Source organism: Siniperca chuatsi, linkage group LG20 (assembly GCF_020085105.1).
Source record: "Siniperca chuatsi isolate FFG_IHB_CAS linkage group LG20, ASM2008510v1, whole genome shotgun sequence".
In the NCBI taxonomy this organism is placed as follows: domain Eukaryota; kingdom Metazoa; phylum Chordata; class Actinopteri; order Centrarchiformes; family Sinipercidae; genus Siniperca; species Siniperca chuatsi.
Window position 1 is genome coordinate 20,390,303 of NC_058061.1, and position 23,214 is coordinate 20,413,516.

Consider the following 23,214-nt stretch of genomic DNA (forward strand, 5'->3'; position numbering starts at 1 on the left):
CATTGTTTTTGGGCTGCTGCTTTTCATCCCTGCCTGCCGGCTGCTCTTTTCACCGTGGCAGCCATTGTTCTGCTCGCACTGTACAATCTTTTTTTCATACCTAGTCACTGGAGTGAAAATAGCTGCTGGTGTGTACCTGGTCTGATGCAGTGGAGGGTACAGTGTATTTATTTCGATGCGTTCCTGAATATTACTAGTCTTTCAGTGCTTAGAGTTGTTGTGAAATAGAAGTCTGAATATGAACACCTCCATGCAAGAGTAAGCTGGTTAGTGAGTTTTGTGTCCCTAACAACACACAGCAGAATACATCTCCATCATAAAGCCAGATACAAATGGATTTGTGTTATTGCCTGAGCTCATATGTGGGAGGTAATGGAGTTAATGGGGCAACCAGCTTTATTTCTCTTCCCACCACTTCACTGCTAAACTGTCTCAAGGGTGTCTTTGCTACAACACCTCTCTGAAGTCTTGGCTCAGACTTGTCACACAATTTGTTTTGTCTAACTGATTACATTATGCTGATCTGCTTCCACTTCACTGAAAAATGGACAAATGAAAATGCAGGCTTAAAAAATTAACATCATGCCCATTTAATTTTGCAAAAGCAAATTAAATGTATTATCCGTCATGTCAGTGACATCAGGCCGAGTGAAGTACAGTAGCTGTTGCACAAAACGTTTTTCATCACTTTCTCTATAGGAGGCTCATCACAACATAGAGAGAGGGTCAAAACATTCAAACTAAAGAGAACATGTCCAATCTGTTTTATATAGTGTAAAATATATCCCATACGGTGCCCCTTTTATTGCCCAGTATAAATCACATGTTCTTGCACCATGCTGTTGTCGGAACTGCTTAAGGTCTCCTTTACTACCAAAGGAATTCTTTTATGTTTTCAGGTACGCTAGCAGCGTGGCTCTAGGGATAGCAATGTCAGCCTGTTTGTCAGCTGGACAGCCCAGCACTTGATGACAGCACTTGGTCTAGATGGAAATATCTCTCACTTATTGGCTCGATTGCTATACAATTAGGTACAAATATCCATTGTACCCAGAGGATGAATCCCAATGACTTTGTTCATCCCCTTTAGTGCCACCAAAGTTTTGGTGGCACTAAAGGTGCCACAAAGTTTTCACTTGACATATCTCAACGTCTCCTAGGTGGACAAAATTTTGTGCAGACATTCATAGTTCCTGGAGGATGAATCCTACTGACTTTGATGATCCCCTGACTGAGCATGCAAAAGTTAGCATTTAGCTCAAAGCACTGCTGTGCCTAAGTACAGCCTCACAGAGCCGCTAGAATGGCTGTAGAGTCTTGTTTTCTCTATATTCTAATTACATAACAGTGACTTGACCAACAGGCCAATCTCTCTGACGCTTGTTTACTTTCTTTCAGAATTGCTCTTTCTTCCTATGAATCATCCTTACTTCCGTTTGTCTCTGTATCCAGGAAGGAGCGTCCCATCTCCATGGGCATATTCCAACTTCCTGGGACTGATGGTATGACCCCTGACCTCCAGAGAGAACCTGTGGACACTCCTTCTGAGCCATGGAGATTCAACAACCTTAGCCATCCGCGGTCCAACACCAGCCTCAAGGTATGACACACAAGTCTGAATATAAAAGAGACTTCTTTATCACTAGTTATAAAGTGTAAAGTTACTGTCTGAAGTTGGCTTGTAGAGCTTCCCACGGATTGGACTGGTGACATCATCCTAAGTTCAGTTAAAAGAGGATGTGGAAACAAAATGTAAACACTCAATGCCAGCAAACACCAAAGAGAGTACATTTCTATTCAGAGAGAAAGGATTGTTCAGTGTGTCCAGAATTTTTAGCAGCTTGTGTGTTTGTGTGTGTGTGTGTGTGTGTGTGTGTGTGTGTGTGTAACGGGGTGGCTTGGAGCCCAGCAAGCTGAGGAAGTGGTACCATTCGGGAGCCTGCCTTTAACCTCAAGGGAGGGTGGAAAGGACAGAGTGTCTTCACATTGTTGCTGTTGGAAACCACGCTGCAAGCAAGGCTCCATCATGAATATTAATGACCGCCTAATAAGTATTCATTTGCCGTTATTACACTAGCACGGGGTCAGATGGAACTTGTAAGACTTGGGAAGTGGTTTGAGTTTTGGTAACCTTTATTTTGACCCACGTTATCAGGACTTGTGTTACATTGTTTCAATGTAGTTGATAATACTTAAGCTCCGTTTGAGCCCCTCAGACCCTGAGTCCTGGAGTAAAATATAGGTGTCGCAGTACATCTTTCTCACTCAGCTTCTACACACACACACCCGCAGTCTTACCAGGCACCAGTACAGATACACAGCAGCGCCTTTGTGTTTTGTCCTCTGACTTGACATTTTCCAAAGATTTACAGTTAATGATGCCTTCCCTCTCCCCATGTGAAGGGGCATGTTTGTGTGTGTGAATGCTTTTTGGAGAGTTAGGGAAGAGCCATTATCAGCAGAGTAGCAGCGGAGGGAAGCTCTCCCCCTATTGGCTGCTCAGTGCTACTATAGCAACAATAGAGTGACGCCAGCATGCAGACAAGAGATGTGAAAGGAAATACTCCCATCAGTGCAGAGACAGACACAGAGGTGGGAATACATTTGAGAGAATAAAACAGAATTGAGAAAGTTTTAATTCTCTAATATTATGTCTGTGAAATCAATGTCTGCGAAAGCTTTAAAGTCTCCTCTCGTCTGTTTTCAAGGTGACCGAGGGATCTGTATGGATGCTTTGTTGTTGTCCTGATTGATTCTTTTCCATCAGGCACTGAGCTATTTATAGGACTGAAGCCACTGGCATTAACGGATCAAAACAATACAGGGTTAGAAATTCTGCATGCCACAAAGGACTGCTAAGACATGAGGAAACCTTAGTGTTTGATTGGTACTTTAAATCCAGTTCATTTTCATTCATTTACACAGACAGCCTTTGCCAACAAAGTCACCTTGTGTACCAGAAGAAGCCATAAATACTGCTCCCTACACGGTTCACTCATGGAGCTTTTCCCACAGCTTTGCTTCATTTTCTTGGACACATTCAGATCTGTTGTGATGGAAAATTATTTCTCCTGCTCTTTTGAGTTCTTGCAACATCCTTATATATCTGTATATTACATATCACCTTGGTTTGGTTTATTTTTTGCTTACAATAATATAGAATAATTTGAAGGAAAGTATGTTAGGAAATATTAATGAGCAAGGTCTTTAATATCCCTCGGTCTGAGGAACAGTTCTCCCCAATCAGAGTGGAAGGTGAAAGTTCGCAGGAGAATTTGCCCAATCAGGAGGCTGATCAGGACCAGGTAGACCTGTCTGTCACTCATGGAGAAACTAACCATGGCATCTACCAAACTTATCTAGTTTAATGGTTGTGTTGCAGACTTTGCTGTCGTGTGATGATAATAAACTGGCAATACCTCATATCTAATCGAAACTGCATGATGCTGACCTGTTCCCTTTTTATATCTTCAGCTGGCCTCAAGATTCTTTTTTTTTTTTTTTTTGTAACAGAACAAATATTTTTCAGACTAGCAGACATTTTGGTTAGCCATAGCAGGGAAAGCACGTGTGTAATCGATGCTAGTGGCTTACTGGAACAGTTGATGCAACTGAGCCAAGATTTGTTTCACCTGTGCTTTTCCTGCTATGACAAAGCAAATGGTCTGCTATGAAAAAGGTCTATTTGAGATGGTTCAGTGGCTCACGCCTTCTTATAACTGTCAGGATTTGCATGCATATCTTGGATGGAGTGTCCTGGTTGCATGTTGTGGTTTGGTTAGTGTTTGTGTTGGTTTTAGCTGCATGGCAAGGTGCACACGGTTTGACACAGTTGGTGTTAACATCGATCATTTTTCGCTTATGTTTCTTTAAACAGAAGGAATATAGATTTATATGGTCATGTAGTTTTCTGAAAGAGTCTTCAAAGTTTGAAGAATCACAACTCAAGGTCCACTTACAAGCTATTTCCTGAGCTTACAATTGAATTTCGTCCTGTAATCTAAGTATGGAACTTCAGTCATGGTTTAAAGCTCTGGAAAAAGCTAGTAAGTGGACATTGAGTTTAAGATTCTTTTGTCAAACTACAGTTTACAAAATCAAGGTCAACTTTAACTCTTTATCTTTTTAGTTTACTTTGGTATTTTGATATTTTTGACTTCATCACACTTGTTTTATTGTGTTGTGTTTGGTTTGCATATACACGAATGTGCTGCACATTACCTGCATTACAGCGTCAATTGTAGGAGGTTCATAATGTTGACTTCATAGTTTTATCCTTTCTTTTCCTTGCTGACTCTCTCCCCTCCACCTCCTCTTCCTCTATCTTAAGGATGAATTGTCCAATGCGAACCGCGGAGGCTCCAAGTCCAGTACTCCAACCAGCCAGGGAAGTGTCTCCAAAAGTGGAACTCCTGTGTCTTTACAAGGTGGAGGATCCAAATCCAACACCCCCATGTCCACTCAGGATGGTATCTCGAAATCAAACACCCCCACATCTACATACAGCGCTAACTCTCAGTTCACCACACCACTATCTCCTCATGAAGGATTGTCCGCCGGAATGAGTCCTGCGTCCGGTGCCGGGGGTGGGTCTGCCTTTGCCACGCCCCTGTCTATCGCTGCTTCCGATGTTGCCATGGAGTCTGTGGACACGCCCCTGCAGGAACAGGAAGTTTCGGACGGGCTCAATAAGAACCTGGACAGGAACAGTGGAAAACTAGAGGGCAGTAAGAACATCGCAGCGGTGCAGGAAGGACAGCAGGGTCAGCTTGGACATGATGGTCAGGCCTCTACACCCCTCAAAGGTGATGGTCAGTACTGCAGTTAAAACACCTCGTCTAACACAGGACTAGTAGCACTTTAACATCAGCTACCTGCTGTTTGAGTGCACTGGATTGCTCATTCTTTTGTTTTGTATCTCTGCTGGTTGTACTAGATGGAGCAGACAGCCTGGAGAAGTCTGAGGTGCAGGCCATCATAGAGTCCACTCCTGAGCTGGACATGGACCTCGATGGCTGCCGAGGAACAAGGTAGAGGGCCGATGATGAGATATTTTATCATCATTACCCTAAAATGAGCAAAATGTTAAAGGATAATGCTGGCATTATGTATAGGTCTATGTATTCTTCTTCTCAACAAAACCCATGAAAAGACCAAAACCAACAATGCATTAAGGCGTCGTATGTTTCAAACGATGTGCTTGTTGGATGATCGAACTGCGTCTGAGACTCCCTCCCCCACACTTTTATAATGACGGACGCTTTTTCACTCTGCCTTCAAGTGTGGCTCTTCGGAACAGCTGTAAACACTTTTGCCTTCCATCGTGGTTGGACAACACGGTGTACGAACTAGTTCTTTTCTAGAACAAATCGGCCCTTAGTCTCAGTACTTTGAGACTACCCTGCCCTGTCTGTGACACTCAACTCTAAATACTCTAAGTCACAAATATATAGGCAAATTGTGAGGAAGATTGTGTGATATGATTGATACAAATGGATATCAACTGGAATTTGGCTTTCAAAGTGTTAGTGTTAAAAGTAAAAGCTGTATTGAGATGCCGATATTTAGCAAAATGATCATGTTGCATTATCATGCCTCCTTAATTGTGATAATCAACATTTTCTCCCTCTCTCTTGTTTCACATTTCCTCCCCCTACCTTTATCTGTCCATCCAGCACACCATCTAAAGGTGGCATAGAGAATCTAGCGTTTGACCGTAACACTGACTCTCTGTTTGAGGAGCTGTCGTCTGCAGGAAACGACCTGATAGGAGACGTGGACGAGGGAGCCGACCTGCTGGGTAAGACGCCTCACTGATTTCATACTATAATCTCGTCATAGTCTCTACTTTTTACAAACTATTTTCTTCCCCTGCCGTATTCTCTAAATTGCCTTCTCTATGGCTGCCTGGCTTTATCATCCTTACAGATGAGTTTTCTGGTGTGTATCAATAAATTCCCCCCGGATCTAGCAGCTCATTATTCTCAACATTTGTTTCCCCGATTCTGTGTTCAGTTTCAGTTCCCTCTGTGACTTTCTTATGGATAGGCAGAATAGATTAAAGTGGTGCTACTGTGTGGTGATGAGCAGTAATACCGTAGACTACATATGTTCAAATGAGACCATTTAACATACTTAAATCTCATAAAGTAAATTCTCATAAACCTCTTCCTGATTTGCATCATCTCTTGCATAACTCTCAGACTACAACTTTCTAGGTAAGACTGCGAGAAAAATAGCTAGTGTGTAGAATAGACACAAGAAACACGTCTTTATTGATTTTTCAATATTTTTATTTTTCCCTTTCATGTTAAGAAGAAAAGATGAAACATTAATTTTGTATTCCCATTATGGATGGTCATTTTCAGGTATGGGTCGGGAGGTCGAACATCTTATCCACGAGAATACCCAGCTGCTGGAAACCAAGTTAGTACTTATTATAACTACTGAAGAGTTTATTTTCTGCCCCACGTGTATATGTAAGGAACCAGAAATAATGACATTAAGGAATTTAGCACTGAAGTAACTATATCATCATCATCGCAGACATTGCTACATTAGTGGGCCATGTTAGGTTGTATGCCAAACACCAGCATTATCTTCCCTATTTATACTATATGTGCTTGTTGTTGTTGTTGTTGTTTTTTGTTGATGCATTTTGTGTTTGGCATATTGTCATAAGATTCCAGACTGTTACCCTGAAATATTACATCAGTTTGCAGTGTCTACTGATGCACCTGCAGTTTGCATGCAAATGGAGTTCTGTTATTTTCCTCATTTGATTTTATAATTTGCACATCAAAGCAGCTATTTCCAGACATGTTTTAATGTCTAACAAAGGCTGTTTATTGGAGTTCAACCCAATATGACCCACCTCTGTAGCAGTGTTTGTAATTGTGATTAAGTTTCTACAGTTGAAATCCTTTTCCAAGAGGTGCTGCTATTTTTTGGTCTCCTCCTTGTAGCACTTTAATCTAAAGATTGATATTGTTAATGAGCTAAAATTAGCTAATACATGAAAACAGAAGTATCCTGTTGCTTTATTGAGAAACAGGACAATGCTGCTACCTTGTGTTTAATGCGGATATTACATTAGAATGTACAGTATGTTTATAGGCGTGTGTATTTGTTTTCAGAAATGCTTTGAATGTGGTGAAAAATGACCTGATAGCACAAGTGGATGAACTGTCTTGTGAGAAGGAGGGCCTGCGAGGTGAGCTGGATGCTGTCATTCAGGCCAAGACCAAACTGGAGGAGAAGAACAAAGAATTAGAAGAAGAACTCAAGAAGTGAGTTGCCTTGGACTGCCCACCAGTCTACGTATTGCATTTGAATAAATACTGTATAAGGTGGTTGCTAAGGACTTAGAATTTGTGTACTCGCTTGCAGGATTCGAGCAGAGCTTGAGGACGCCAAGCAGAAGGTCAAGAATGACAATGAGGATGATGTGAGTCCTTGATATTTGTTGTGTGAGTGTGTGTACACCTGTTTGGATTAGATCAGTATAAGTTATTGAAGAATGCTACCTAAAGCTACCTGGATCTTTTAAGTATCTCTAAATATGACCATTTTAGTGCCAATACATTCCATAGCTATAAAGGCTTTAGTGTTCCCTTTAAAAAGCTTCAGAGCCATCATATTGATCTTGTGATTTGAAATAAAAGGCCGATATGAGCACGTGTCATGTATAATCTGTATATGTATTGAAGAGTGGTTCAGTGGTCTCATGCTGGTGTTGTGCCTGCAGAGTGATGTGCCTACAGCACAGAGGAAGCGCTTCACCAGGGTGGAGATGGCCAGAGTCCTGATGGAGAGGAACCAGTATAAGGAGAGGCTGATGGAGCTGCAGGAGGCTGTCAGATGGACAGAGATGATCCGGTAAGACAGGGGGAACACAGACAAGTAGTGGCCAGTAAGGAGACAAAGTGCTGGCAAGTCACTTTTTGATATTTGAGTTAACATCTCCCTGTTCGACAACATCTGAGCTGATGTGAGGCGGTCACTTTATGTAGTAAAATACTCGCCACTCTGTTTTATGGACAGCAAAAAGACACAGCCCACAACTCCTTTTTTTTTTTTTTTTTTTTTTTTTTTTTCAAACATCAAAAATGATACACAGAGTGGTGTTTCTTCTTCCACAAAACCATCTGTGGCCAAGTGTAAATAGTACAGACACCAGCATGCAGAGAGCATATTAACCAGACAACAGCCAAGATTTCTTTTTTGTTGTGTTGCCAGCTCACAGAATAATAGCTACAGCTGAGTAAATCTGCCTTTTTCTTTTTTCTGCCTAATTTGTTGAGATTACTTTCTATACATTGCTATGATTTGATCATGAAGTGCTGCTGCAACTGAATACAATTCCCTGGTTTCCTTGCCTTGATCCTTATCACACACAAACACACAAAGGGAAAATACAAATCTGTACTATACAAACAAAACTGGCTGAGTATGGTTTGATATTTCAGGTAGAAGTGGAAGAACTGACTGTAAAAAGCCCATCCAAAGCATTCAATCTAATTCTAAGTGAATTGTCTCTCTCAGGGCTTCAAAAGAGAACCCAGCTCTTCCAGAGAAGAAGAAATCCAGCCTCTGGCAGTTGTAAGCACCTCTTTCCTTTTCACTTCAGCTCTTAAATACCAACCACAGTGTCTTTACTGTGATATTTATGTGTTTCATTTTGCTTTTCTTTTGTATTCCACGTTGTATGGTTGTTTTCTCCAGGATGTAGGTAAATCTTTGACATGTTAACGGTGTCTGTCTTGACTGGCTTCTGATGTTTTCATCTTTTGACAACAAACTCTTAACAGAGGAGAGCCAGCCAGTAAACAGTGGCTCTGATCTCAGATCTGAGCTGCTTTGCTGTCACTATTGTCTTTATTAAAAGTTAAAGAAAGTTGTAAACATCAAGCATGACAGAAGCTTTTGAGAGAACTGAGGATGGGACAATGCACTTGTTTGCTCACAGAGGAACTAAATCTGAAAGACTGAATTTGTGTTATACGATCCCAGCTCTCCTTTGTTGAGTGTCATAAGGAATGGGTTTGGTTTGGTTTGAAGGAGCACGTTATTTGGGGCAGGTTTTTGGCGACGGGATTGGGACAGTTGTGCATATAAGAGAAGCAAAATCTGATAAATTCACCATCTCTCCTGCTCTGTTTCTGTGTGTCCCTCTATATTCTGCCTGATGTTGTGATGTCTGTGTGCAGGAGGTGTGTTGGGAGGGGGGGCAGGAATATGGGTGGAGTGTGTTGGTCAAAACAAAGCAGCTATGCTCATAAATATAGACTTACTAGAGTCTATTTCTTTAAGTTACAGACTTATAGTGTCTGCTATAAAGGTATTCTTTAGGAACATGCTAAACATGTGTTGCTATATATAAACTGTCAGTTGTAATGTGATAGCGTGCGCTCCCACTGTAGAGTTAGGGGGAAATGAAAAGTGTTATTGTCCAGGTCTGTTTTGCTCTGTGTTGTTGACTAACGTCCTAGTCGGTGCACAATATTAACCCAGCACTCCCTCAACCATTCTGGGAAGACAACTGCTCTGATGCTTTGCTGTTTGGGAGACAGGTCGATGGGGTCTTGACATGTTAACAGGAATATGCATATCAATGTCTGATTGCTACCTGTATGAAAGCTGGCATGGTGTGTTGGCATGGGAAAGGTACCTTATTACCCTTAAATGTTGAGCCCTACCTCTGCCGCTGGAGCTACTGCTTGTGTCCACCCCTCTATATGTTTGTCTGTGTGCTCCCCCCCCCCTTTCCTTCCCACTTCCCCGCCCTTACACCTCCAGTTTCAGCCGTTTGTTCAGCTCGTCGGGCGGGGCGGCCAAGAAGCCGGCGGCGGAGGCCCCGGTGAACGTCAAGTACAACGCACCCACCTCTCAGATTCAGCCGTCCGTCAAGAAGAGGAGCAGCACCCTGCAGCAGCTGCCCAGTGACAAGAGCAAAGCCTTTGATTTCCTCAATGAGGAGTAAGTCAGTCAGGGGAACTTTCAATGATAACATGTGATGCTGTTACTGTGTTACTTTATGCTGAGTCACTATGACTCAAAAGCAAAGATCAAGAACAAGGAATAACAGGCACTGATCAACTATCTAGGAAGTCACACTTCTTAAAAAAGGATGTTAGGATTTTAATTTCAATTTGACATTTTTTATTTCACTCAAGCTTACAGATCTGTTTACACATTTTAATGGCTTCCAAAGTTTTAAATCAGACTGCTGTACTATCTTGGGCTGCTTTCAAACCTAAACTGTCAAGTGCAGTTCAAATGGCCTCTGGTGCGATTCGTTTGTGGTGTGAAAGCAAACTTACCAACCACAGGAAATGTTTTGACAGCAGATATGTGATTTTAGCATGGAATCAAAAGCTGAGCTATTGTTAAATCCATCTGCTGATCATAAACCATTAAGAAAGCGATCTCCCCCGATCTTTAGGCTCTAAGCTCCGTATGGCCCAGTCCATAATTTTGCAAATCGTGTGGTAACCATGGTAACACGTGCGCATCAGCATCTAAGTGCAGGGATTTTCCCTGATACATCAGAAAAGGGGTTAAACCAGAGCTGTGTTGAGCTTGCACAGTAATATCTCCATAATATTATGTTACAAAATGCATCTTTCTTATCCCATTTCAATCCGTTTGTCCCTGTTTCTATATGATATGATAAATGAGGTCTGGTCTCATAATCAGTTATTTCTTTGTGGTCTCGTTTTGACACTGAACATAAATATACACATTAGAATCGTCACAGTGCAGCATGACTTGCTGTCAGTCACAGAAATCTGATTTCCCTACATGGGTCCATGTAGCACTGATGATGATGATGCAGGATGACATCATCAAAACTGTCCAATGAATGAGTTACTCTTTCATTCTGTATAACTTAATGTAAAGACCTTTTTTTCTTTTCTTTTTTTTCAACAAGTTGCTCAGTTTAAATTTCATTTATTTTTGTCCAAGAAAAGACCTCTTTATGAGCGAGCTCCTGTTGTGTCCCGCAGAGTGGCAGCTGATAACGTGGTGTCTAGGCGCGAGCAGAAGAGGGCTCAGTACCAGCAGGTCAAAGCCCACGTCCAGAAGGAGGACGGCAGAGTGCAGGCTTACGGCTGGAGTCTGCCTAAGAAATACAAAGTGAGGAGATGAGCTCCAAAACCTTGTCTTCTGTTGTCATTACTATAGATTGGCTGTTCCTCTTCAGATGATGGTAGATGGTATAACAGAAACAAGCTGTAATGCAATGGTGCATTTTTTTTTTACATTTGCAGGCGAATGGTGGTCAGGCAGAGAGTAAGGTGAAGAATCTACCTGTTCCTGTCTTCCTCAGACCACTGGATGAGAAAGATGCTTCTATGAAGGTATTTCCTCCAGCTTGTTGGTGTGTAATTGCATTCAAAATGTCTTGTTAGCTTTCGTCCTCAACATTAAATCTGCATATTTTTAAATTGCTTTTAACCAATATGGGAAGACTAATGTTGGTATGTTTTGACCAGTATTAGCCAGATATTGTAATAATTGCATTGCATGTAATTATGGTTAATTAATGGTAATTCATTTTATTTGTCTTAGCTGTGAATGTGTCTCAGCTGTGTTGCATATCTCTTGATAGCTTTCATGTAGTTTGTCTAAGTAAGTGTGATGTCACCTCATGCATATCATATTAGACTGCTGTATCTGTGTTTCTGCGCTTCAGCTGTGGTGTGCTGCTGGCGTGAACCTCTCTGGAGGGAAAACCAGAGACGGGGGTTCGATTGTAGGAGCCAGTGTGTTTTACAGTGACGTGCCTGGACCAGAGAGCCCTAAAAAGAAAATAGGATCTCAGAGCAGCCTGGATAAACTGGATCAAGAACTCAAGGTATGCACACAGGTCCTACTTGTTTCAGTGCCGTTTTTATCAGCCCATCCCGCAGGGACACATGGTGATTAAAAAATAATCACATAAATAAATAATAAATAATTCAAATCACACTTCAATCATACCGGAAAATTGAGAGTATCGAGTTTGAGTCATTAGTTTTTCAAAAAGCTGCCTGTAGCTACAAAAACACACACATTCACACACACAAAATGTTTCATGCTCCATGTCTTCTTTTGTTTGTTGTTGCAGGAGCAGCAGAAGGAGTTGCAGCAGCAGGATGAGTTGTCGTCGCTGGTTTGGATCTGTACCAGCACCGAGTCCAGCACTAAAGCCGTTGTCATTGACGGCAACCAGCCTGGAAACATCCTGGAGAGCTTCTTTGTTTGTAACTCCCACGTCTTCTGCATCGCCAGTGTACCAGGTCAGCGGATGAACACGTGCATCTGAGTGTCTCTGCAAGTCCACATAGAGGAAGAGAGGATTTTATCACTGACATCTGTGCGCAAATAACTCGATTTGCATTTAGTGGCCCACAACGTGTTTTCTTATTCATGTTTATATATGTTTGTTTTAATTTAGGTGCAAGAGAGACAGACTACCCAGCTGGTGAGGAAGTAGCTCCAAACTCTGCGACAGAACCAGCAGGAGATAGCAGCTCACAATCGACCAATAGCAGCTCAGCAGAGGGCGATGGCATGCTCGGAGGCATAACTGTTGTTGGCTGTGATGCTGAGGGGGCAGCAGCTGTTCCTCAGACAGCAGGCAGTCCAGGAAAAGACGCGGAAACTGGTAAGAGATATTTGATCCCTTTTCCACCTGACATTAGCGTGCATTCTTGGTGATCAGGGCCCATATTTCAGAGAGTAGGTTAATAGATAGCTTAAATCGCATAATGATATTTACCAATAAGCCATTCGCATTAGGCTATAAGTAAACTTTGGCAAGCCCCTCGCATAGATTAAACTATAAATGTAAATAATTTAAAACAGGTAATTAGATTCATCTGCATGGCACATCCTACTCAGCCCTATCCAATCATACTGTTTTACTGCCTCTGAGTGCCTCATCCTGCAAGTATTGTGCATATTCCACACGCAGTGATGTTCATTAAAAACATGAAATTTGTCTCTTCCACTGTCAAAGTCACCTTTCAACTCTACTGTCTCTCCTGTTAACTAATGTGTCCTTACAGGTGGGGAAAATTATTTCCGTAATGTCACCCAGTGTTGGGAAATCTTCTGCAACAATAGGAACATTCTCTTAAATACAGCCCCGCCATTGATAATTTTAAACAAATTCATTAATGTTAATCAAATCATAAACCCACAATTTGTGTGAATGGAGCTTGTTTTTCCATGATATTGAATTTGCATATTATCTGAGAAGCTGTTCGAGCGATCAAAGTTTAATTTATTACCGCAGAAACTTGATTGTGACAGATGTAAGTCATCACTGTTTCAAAGCTGCGTGTTACCTGTTGCTGTGAGGTTGACAGGACCTTGTTTCCGTGGAGAGAGCACGCCGTCTTATGCACCCCGCACAAGGCCTGTCAAATTTCTTCTACATTTTTGCTGAAACGGCATCTTTTAACAAGCTCCTAGTCTTCGATGAACATCTCTCCTCCCGCAGTGTCTCTGCCTAAATGCCGTCTGCTGGCCACACGTCCGGAGCTCTCCTGGATATCAGCAGAGAGAGGAGTGAGCAGTCCTAAGTTAAGGAAGTTGCTAAAATGCTTTTACTTCTAGGCCTAAAAGTGGGACAGATTTCCTCCTCTGAGACGCTTGATCAACACAGGCCCAGACTGTGTTTCGATAAAGCAGGAATACATTTCAACCACATTTGACCATGTAATCATATGGATGAGGAAAAGTAGGATGATGTGATAATTGTCGGTTCTAAAGAACATAAAAAGAAAGAGACGCGCACAACAATCTGCAGTTTAGTGAGGGACGGACGAAATCTGTTATCAGTGCATGAACATGCTGTATATTCCACCCATCTGGCACCTACAGTAACAAAGCTCAAATTAGACCATAAATATTACCTACACACATATGAGTTGGCCCAGTTTGCTAAGAGACGATCCTCACTACAGAATCCAGACCAGCAGAGGAAGCCACAGAGGCGACAGAGGCCAGTGCAGGGCCTGCTGACCAAAGAGAAAGCCTGAGGGGAGTCTACACCGAACACGTCTTCACTGATCCACTGGGAGCTCAGCAGACAGCCGAGGCTCCAGCCAACTACTCTCAGAGGTAACCTCAGGAGGCCCATAACCCAACACAATGCTGTTACAATTCAGTCTGTCCAATAAAACTGTCACTTTTATCAGTACAACCATAAACAAACTGAGCAACAACATCAAATCACCCATTAAACCATTTACTGTTTGATCATGAAACCTATATAAATTATTATTGCAGTGCATTAAACCTTCAAGTCAAACTCCCTTGCTACATTGCTGGATAAGTGTGTTTTGCCCTTGGCTACCACTTACTCTACAAATGGACGGTAACGTTGTATCAGGTATAGAAGTAGTGGAACACACAAATATACATCCAGTTCTACCACTGTCCAGTGTTGATCAGACTGACTTCCTTTTTTGTTTCCTTGTTTGTTGACTGTGTATTGTGACAGATAAGGAAATATTCACTCAGTTTTGTGGAAAGTAGAATTATGCAAACGCAGCAACTCTAATACTTGTTGTCTCTGATGACCAGGGAGAGTGATCTGTTGAAAGATGGAGTGAGTTTAAACCTCACCGCAGAGGAGCAGGACCTGATGAGAGAAGAGGCTCAGAAAATGAGCAGTGTTCTGCCCACTATGTGGCTGGGGGCACAAAATGGATGGTGAGTTTTAATTGTTTGTGTCAATTTGCCCAGAACACATATGTATATGGCCAGAAATCAAGAAATCTGATGACTGAGAAAACGTTTCTGATTCTAGCGTGTACGTCCACTCCTCCGTGGCTGAGTGGAAGAAGTGTCTTCATTCAATAAAGCTGAAGGACTCTGTGCTCGGCATAGTGTAAGTACACTGAGATAAATGATGGATGGATGTTTTACACACGGTCAACCTCCACTTCTCTGTCATGTTGCTACTTTTTTTAATGCGCAACGGCTGGCTTTTGAAAGCATTTGTTTTTCTCCCCGCAGGCACGTGAAAGGACGTGTACTGGTCGGCCTCTCTGATGGCACTTTAGCCATTTTCCACAGAGGAATAGGTGAGGGGACGCCAGCTTTGCAAGTTCTTTTAAAATAAACAAGTTATATTTACCTGATGTAAATATATAATATATATGTAGATATAATGTATCTTGACTTCCTTTGTTTGTGTCAGATGGACAGTGGGACCTGACCAACTACCATCTGTTAGACTTGGGGAGACCACACTACTCCATCCGCTGCATGACTGTAGTGCATGACAAGGTGTGGTGTGGCTACAGGAACAAGATCTATGTTGTGCAGCCCAAAGCCATGAAGATAGAGGTATGATAAGACTTAGCCCTCATTTATTTTTATGCAAATGAGTGTGTTCAATTTAGAGTTCTGCACGAGCATAAAACTAAGTCCCGCACCTTTCAAACCAGACCTGACTGAACCCGAGACCAATACTGCCGAATTTGAGACCCGAACTCGACCCGAGACCGAAATAAAAAATAACTAATCTGACAACGGCAGTAGACCAACACAGAATACGGCTCGGCGGCCCACTAGCACAAAACACATATAACCTCCACCAGCCGATATGCCAGCATGTAACGCTCTCTAAAGAATAAATGATGTGCCTTACCGGTTAGTAGATCTACTTTCCTGACATCAGCCAGATGAATGTGAAATGTCTGTCCCCTTTTGCAAGTTTTTGCTTTATTTAATCTGTCGCTGACTGTTAGCTCGCCCGGCTAATGTAACACATTGGCTGTGCTCTATGTCTCTTCCTGGGGAAAAAAACCCAGCCTGAACTCATTTTGTTCAAATGTTCTTTTTCCCCACACGCCAAAAGCTGCTTCAAATTAGCTCGACAGTGTGGTAGTAATGAAAGCCATGAAATCAGCCTGCACTGTTCTTACACTTACAATCTGCATAATTCTCTGTCCTTTGCAGAAGTCATTTGACGCCCACCCTCGCAAGGAGAGCCAGGTGCGTCAACTGGCCTGGGATGGTGATGGTATCTGGGTGTCCATCAGACTGGACTCCACTCTCAGGCTGTTCCACGCTCACACCTTCCAGCACCTTCAGGACGTCGACATCGAGCCCTACGTCAGCAAGATGCTGGGTCAGTTCACTCTTTTCTTAGAACAAGATTTCTGCAAGTATCTAGCCTCCATGAAACACAAAAGACACTAGTCAGGGCCTGACAGACTTTGTTCATCAACTCAGATTTGGTTTTGAATATGTTCTTTATACCTTTTTCTCAGGTACGGGGAAACTAGGCTTCTCATTTGTGAGGATCACAGCTCTCATGGTGTCGTGTAATCGTCTGTGGATTGGCACTGGAAATGGAGTCATCATCTCCATCCCTTTGACAGAGAGTGAGTTCAGGAGCTAGACTGATATATTTTTTCCTCTATTCATTTTCAAGGGGATAAACTTCTGGTGGACACACCCATTCACACTGCACAGTTCTCCTGCTGCTGCCTATATAAGTGCAGTCCCTCACTACATTAGGCACATTTGTAGTACACACTTAATGTCTGTTTGAACAAGTTGGGATTTAATATTTTCACCCACTCCATGTTCATCTGCCTCTTATTAAGGGGATGCTCACTACAACTAATGCTCAATATTAGTACTGAGTATTTGTTTTTGTTATTATAGCGGGCATTATGCTTATAATACATTCAACAAGAATTTCACATTAGTTACACAAAAATATGAGTAATTAAACAAAGTGCATTATAAACACTGTCTTGAAGGTGGATTACACAGACTGAGCTTTATGATTTGCTTCCATCTCTGTCTCGCTCCCACTGTTCCATTAGCAGCCAACAAGGTAACCAAGGCAGCAGGTAACCAACCAGGAAGTGTAGTTCGTGTCTACGGTGACGACAGCAGTGACAAAGTGACAGCCGGGACATTTGTTCCATACTGCTCCATGGCTCACGCTCAGCTCTGTTTCCATGGTCACAGAGATGCTGTCAAGTTCTTCACCGCGGTCCCAGGTAAACAAACCAGGCTGCATGCTCTTATGTTTTACCCTTTTCTTTTATACATATTCCAGTGTTATTTTTTTTAACTCTGCTATCAAACTCTTTGGAATTTAAAAAACATTTTGGACATTCAATGAAGGATAGATTTGGTATATTATTTTTCCATAAAAGGAAAAAAAAAAGTTGTCCTTTTAGTTGCCGTACACTTGTGATATGTGATGGAAATTATTTTTGTTTTAATGGAAAATGAGACTACTCTATTGGAAGACCTTCTACAAGTGTAGAAAATGTAAAAATAAACTGTTAGCTAGCCCTACATGGCTTCTCATATTATTGAATGCATATTAAAAACTAGTGAGCCGGAGAGCTGAGATCTCAATTAAATACAATATATTGATAAGGTCTGTACCAGAAAAACATAATCTGGACTTGTTTAGTGTTATTTACAGTTTGTGGCTCTGTGCTTTCAGGTCATGCAGTTCCATCTGCGTCCTGTGGAGCAGAGGCAGCGGGTGACAAGGCGACAGATGCTGCAACTCAGGAAGGAACCAAGTCTGTGTTGGTGATGAGTGGAGGAGAAGGCTACATCGACTTTAGGATGGGTGAGTTTGCTACATGTAACGGATAAAAACATCATCGTAATCCCTACAGAAGATCTAGAGCCAAATGTGATGTCTCTCCGCGTGCCTTTTTAGGTGACGAGGATGGCGAGGCAGAGGAGGGCGAGGAGCCCCGCATGAAACTGCAGCCCTTGCTGGCTAAAGCCGAGCGCAGCCACCTCATCGTCTGGCAGGTCCTGGCCAGCGAGGACTGAACTCTGACCTCTGACCCCTGAGGAATGTTTTGCCTTTTTTTTCCTCAAACCCGCTGCCATGGAGGAGGAGTTCAGGTGGACGACTCCCCTCTGCAGGCATCAGTTTAATCAGCACTTTTTTCTTCCTCAGACCTGAACAATAAGAGTGAAACAAGCAAAAACTGCTCCGAGAGCTTACTCAGCGGTAAACTGGACTGGAGAAGTGCAAACAGATTCACGCAAACTGCATGTTATTGTTTTATTAGTTTTCTCTTATTTGTTCTTTAAAAAAAAAATGATTTTCTGGATTTGAATTTCAATCGGTTACAATGCCTCTTTCTCTTTTTAATATTATTTGAGGTAAAGCTGTTATTAGATACAGAACTTTCTGTTTGTTATATTTGCTCAACAATGAATTTTCCTCCTAACATTTCCAGGTTCCCTTCACCAGTTCAGTTTTTGTGTGCTCATGCTGGACTCTACTTGATGTTAAATCAGTTGGTCAAAGCAGAAAAAAGTCACCCGTGAGCTCCTCTGTTGTCCTTTAATAATGTAAGACTGGGGCAATCATGAGTGGGTGCCAATCATGTGGGATTCGTTATGAATCCCAAATCCTATTTCATGTTGTTTTTTGTTTTTCATCCTTTGAGAACTTGGCTTTTGATTGTATGCAAGACAAATTGAATTGATCGCCAGTTGTCTCTAGGTCTGGATTTTTCAAATGCAATACATCAGATTCATCTTGTTAGTGTCTGTTTGAGCAGAGGATGGCCCCGTATTTAGCTCAATATTGGATAAGATGTGATAGTGGAAGCCCCAGTTTATTCCTTTCGAGCATGTATTACCGACATTCCAGTCACAGAGCTAAGCATCTGATTTTCTGAAAAATAAAAAATAAAATTTTAAAAACCCAGTGGGTTGTTTAATAACACACACTTCTGTTCTGAAGGTATTCCCAGAATCCTCAAACACTCTTCTAACCATCTGAATGAAAAAACATTCTGTCTGCTGCCTGATTAAAAAAAGATTTTTAACCCATTTCAGATTCTGGAAATACCTTCGGCGCAGTGGTAAGTGTTGTTAATTTACCTCCTGGGTTTTTAGCTCATTTATAGATCGAAATGTCTGTTGCTTGGTCCACAACTTTGGTCCAATCTGAAATATCTCAACCAGATTTCATGGTAATTCATCCAGGATGAATTGTAATAACTTTGGTGATCCTCTGACTTTTCCTCCAGCACTACCACCAGGTCTAAATTTTATTTCGTCTACTTTGGTTTAAGACCAAATACCTGCAAAACTAATGACATTCCCATCAGCCTCAGCTGCACTTTGTGTTTAGCGCTAATTAACAAATGTTAGCGTGCTAACACACTAAACTAAGATGGTGAACATGGTAAACATTATACCTGCTAAAAATCAACATGCTAGCATTGGCATTGTGAGCATGCTAACATTAGCATTTAGCTCAAAGCACAGCTGCGCCTAAGTACAGCCTCACAGAGCTGCTAGCATGGATATAGACTTTTACTCTTGTTCAAAGATGGCTGGGTAATTATTTTTCCGAAGATCAGATGCTTAGCTCTGTGACTTGAATGTGATGATAATACATTAGAGGCACAAACGAGAGCCTAACTAACTCAGTAACTGACATAATTCCATTCACAAAACCCTTAATTATGAAATGAAAAGCTGCAGCTGCTGTTACATCTACCACCACACGCTGTAAATCCTCCCTTCCTTTGAGTTAGTTTTGGTTGTATTTAATCCAATATTACATGAGGATGCTGTAGAGTCCTCTGCTCACAGTCTACCCACCAGCTCCAGCTTGTAGAAACTTTAAAAATATGCCTTAGGTATCAAGGGTTGAAAAGACTAACTTACAGGCTTTTCAAGTGTGACAAAGTATTTATTTTTTTCTTGAACGAATGTTACGTTTGCTACCAAAGGATAAAGAATTAAAGATTGATAGTTTGCCACATGCTGAAACAATACTAGTGTCTCATCTAACATGACACCTTTGAGCAGCGTGTTTGAGTCTGCCTCCATGTAGATAACATGCAAGTTTTTGTAACAGAAATCCTGGTGTATAGATAAGATATATTTTTAGACTTTCATATTAGGACATTGAAATATTTTCAGGGTGTGAGAGAAGAGAATGTGCTGGACCGGTTACTATGAGAGGATAAAACAAGCCACACTGAGGATTACATAACCCCCCTCTAATCCTTATCTTGACATTTAGAGGTCGAAATTCTAACATTGACATTTTTGGTTTTGTGGTGCTGCTCTGCCCCCTTTGTGCAAAATGATGTTTATTTAAAGTTCTCAGTGATATCTCCTCCTGACGGCAAAATGATTATTTCAGAAAATGTTTTTAAGTCTATTTTTATGAACTTTTTTTTTTTTAATGTCTTTTAGACTGTACTCTCAGTACAGTTCAAAAGGTGTTCATTTGGGTGTAATATGAGACTGTATTTCTGGCTTGTGTGTGTGTGTGTGTGTGTGTGTGTGTTCTCTCCAGGACAGGAGAGAAATGTTATTGCAGTTTAGCCATTTCAGTATTTATTTACAATGATTGAGCCTTTGCAATTCAGAATGTATCTTTGTACATTGAATATGAATATATATATATATGATTATATATGTATGAAAATGGCTTGGGTTTATTGTTTTGACAACAGTTGTTACTGTTGAAATGATATGATTTTGTTTTGTAGGGGTTAAATTTACTCTGCTATGCACTATGTCTCTGAGGGGAGAGGAGTGAGGGGGGGTTTGCTTCAGACCCGTTTTTTATTCTTGAAGTAGAAACCCTGCAGCCTGTGCACAGACCCTGATGACACAATCAGTTTTCAACTCTAATGCAGGAGAAAAAGTCAAGCTGAAGTCACTGAGTGGGCAACTTCATCCCACCACTCTCGCCCTCTCATCTACATATGCGCCATTAACTTGGCAGAGTCTCTCTGTTGCAGGTTAGCGGTACACACACACACCATCTTGTACTTCTACAGCATCTCTAGCCTTACTTATTTTTAACAGTCAATTAAAGCAACTTTTGTGGGTAAGTTTTGTCTGCTTGTAATGTTTATTTTGCTTCATCAGAAATGATTCAAACCTAGTCTAAGATTTTGGGATGCACTTTAGGGCTGAAGCTTTTTAGAAGTTTGTTTTACCGTCTCTGACTTCGACCTTGCAGCGCCACAGTAAACTCACCAGTAAACAAGCCCCTCCAAAGGCCTGTTTCAGAAAGCAACATTACCAGTTAAACCAGGCTTACTTCACTAAACCAGGCTCATTTTCCATTCCATAAGTAAGTTTAAATAAGTCTGACTTAAGTAACCATGGAAACGTATCCCTCCAGACTAGCCTGGTCTTGGTCAGGCTAGTTTTTAGGCTTAGCTTCACCTTAGACTTAACCAGGGTTACAATCAATCTGACAGACTGAAACAGAGTTTTCTCCAAAATTCTGCCCTAAAGGTTCCTCTTTACTGCCGCACTGTGAGCATCAGTCAGAATGTGTCAAATGTATCATTTTGAACTGGGCTGCACTTATTGCCTGCTTAAAATCTGACCTTTTTATTTTTGAAAGAATCAAAGTATGTGCACACTATTGCAGTCAACATGCTTTTAAATGCAACACACTTACAATAAAGCTAATAAAACAACTTTGACCCATGGCTCAGCCTCATAGTGAGCAGTATTTTCACTATTTTTCTCTTTCTTTAAATGTTAATTAAGGAAACAAACAGTAATCTGCCTATTAAAATACAAGAGGATCACACAGAAGGCATTTAATGAATAACATTTCCATATGGAGGCTGTTGTGTCACAAATCCAACTGAAAGGGAACTTTACTTTCTAGAAAATGCTAATTATCTAATTTTGTTGCTATAAAATAAAGGACCTGCCGGGGGTCTTATTTGATAGTTCCTGGTCACACCCTGGAGAACCTACACACTTTTCTTTACCAACACTAGGTGGTGTGCTTGAACTACACTGTAACACTATTTTCCCAGTGACTATATGAGGGACAGAAGCACCCCTCCCCTGCTTGTGATTGGTCCACCACTGTTCTATTCAAGGCTTTGGTTTCAGCCCTTTGAATGATGCTGAACTGGTGCTTAGCAGGCTGAGGGGCAGATAGAGAGGCTTTAATCTCTCCCAAGCTCTTAGTAGAACACCTGGCTGTCATGGATCACAGTCATGATAGTGGAGTAGGAGGTTAAGTAATAGATGTACTGAACAGTACGGTATGCCTGGTGACTGTGGTGCAATTTGCTCATTCCAAAGTAAAAAATATGCAGCTACCAGCACAAATTTCACGAATTAACATGTTATGTCATTTGTTTTTATCCATAACAACAGAAATGTAAAAACAACCTTTTTTGGTTGTACGGAAGCGGATTTTGTTAGCTCTGGACACAGCCAGGCTAGCTGTTTCCTTCTCTTTGAGTCTTTATGCTAAACTAAGCTAATTGCCTGCTAGCTTCATATTTAGCGTACAGCAGGGTGGTATCAATCTTTAGGTATTTCTCAGTAGTGGCTGGTGGTTTTTTAGGTATCCCAGTATGATTTAATGCAAAAAAAGTGTATCAAAATGTATCAAAAAGGAATTCCTACTTTGCAGTTAAATATTTAACAATGATTGTATTCCAACATAAAATAAAGCAGTAAGTAGCGCCTTGACAAACACATCAGGACATCTTATTTTGGCCCCCCACACAGGCAAATTCAGTATGATATAAAACATGTGGAAGTGTTTCTTGAGATGCCCCTATGGACCTTGTTTTGTTGGGGAAACCAACAGGGAGGCAAAGATCAGGAGAAGTAAATATGAAGTGCAGTTAGTGGCGTTAAGCTGCTATTCAGACACTTGAATGGACAGAAGTATTGAGTCAAATGCTCTGAGGTGTAGAGATAGTAAACTCCTGTAAACTTCTGATTCAAATCTCACAAGTGAATCCAATTGAATTATACTCAAAAATAAATTGTGGAGTCCCTGACAACCAAAACAAAACAGTCAACAGAAGGAAATACCCCAAATAATAACATACACAGTCTTGTAAATATCATTTGACCTCTCACACATGGAATCATTTGAGATTTGTTTTAAAATGTCAACTATGCACATCACACGAAAATACATAGTGGGGCTGAACATGAACAAATGTACACTACCAGTCACAGTTTGACTTCTGCTTGATACCTGGTTATTCATTGTCCATTTGAAGCCTGTATCAATGGTGTTGGCAGTTGGTAATGAACTCGAAAACCCGCTGTTGGATGTTACTGTTGGCGTTGATGTAGCTTAGCACAAGCTCCAGCTGGCAGTGGGTGGAAATGTCTCTTCTGCTTGAATGGCGATAAAATCAGTGCTCTTTATTTCCTCCAGAATGTAATCCTTTAGCA

At 41.3% G+C, this 23,214-nt stretch overlaps 1 protein-coding gene across 8 annotated transcripts in view; it reads left to right on the plus strand.

Moving 5' to 3' along the window:
* Positions 1–21,482, plus strand: part of spag9b (sperm associated antigen 9b) — a 39,016-nt gene extending 17,534 nt beyond the window's left edge. For 2 of the 8 annotated variants that reach the window (XM_044178144.1, XM_044178150.1), the window contains 25 exons: positions 1,453–1,600; positions 4,331–4,811; positions 4,937–5,030; positions 5,676–5,800; positions 6,369–6,426; positions 7,137–7,289; positions 7,390–7,447; positions 7,748–7,878; positions 8,545–8,601; positions 9,799–9,978; positions 11,010–11,139; positions 11,274–11,363; positions 11,699–11,860; positions 12,113–12,284; positions 12,443–12,652; positions 13,959–14,115; positions 14,581–14,709; positions 14,807–14,887; positions 15,016–15,083; positions 15,200–15,348; positions 15,964–16,135; positions 16,278–16,391; positions 16,842–17,021; positions 17,480–17,611; positions 17,705–21,482. In XM_044178144.1, coding sequence (XP_044034079.1) covers positions 1,453–1,600; positions 4,331–4,811; positions 4,937–5,030; positions 5,676–5,800; positions 6,369–6,426; positions 7,137–7,289; positions 7,390–7,447; positions 7,748–7,878; positions 8,545–8,601; positions 9,799–9,978; positions 11,010–11,139; positions 11,274–11,363; positions 11,699–11,860; positions 12,113–12,284; positions 12,443–12,652; positions 13,959–14,115; positions 14,581–14,709; positions 14,807–14,887; positions 15,016–15,083; positions 15,200–15,348; positions 15,964–16,135; positions 16,278–16,391; positions 16,842–17,021; positions 17,480–17,611; positions 17,705–17,823 — 3,550 coding nt within the window. In that variant the 3' untranslated portion in view covers positions 17,824–21,482. Of the gene's footprint in view, positions 1–1,452; positions 1,601–4,330; positions 4,812–4,936; positions 5,031–5,675; positions 5,801–6,368; positions 6,427–7,136; positions 7,290–7,389; positions 7,448–7,747; positions 7,879–8,544; positions 8,602–8,724; positions 8,729–9,796; positions 9,979–11,009; positions 11,140–11,273; positions 11,364–11,698; positions 11,861–12,112; positions 12,285–12,442; positions 12,653–13,958; positions 14,116–14,580; positions 14,710–14,806; positions 14,888–15,015; positions 15,084–15,199; positions 15,349–15,963; positions 16,136–16,277; positions 16,392–16,841; positions 17,022–17,479; positions 17,612–17,704 lie in introns of all 8 variants that reach the window. The other 6 variants (XM_044178146.1, XM_044178142.1, XM_044178145.1 and 3 more) reach the window with 6 other exon arrangements.
* The last annotated feature ends 1,732 nt before the right edge of the window (positions 21,483–23,214 follow it).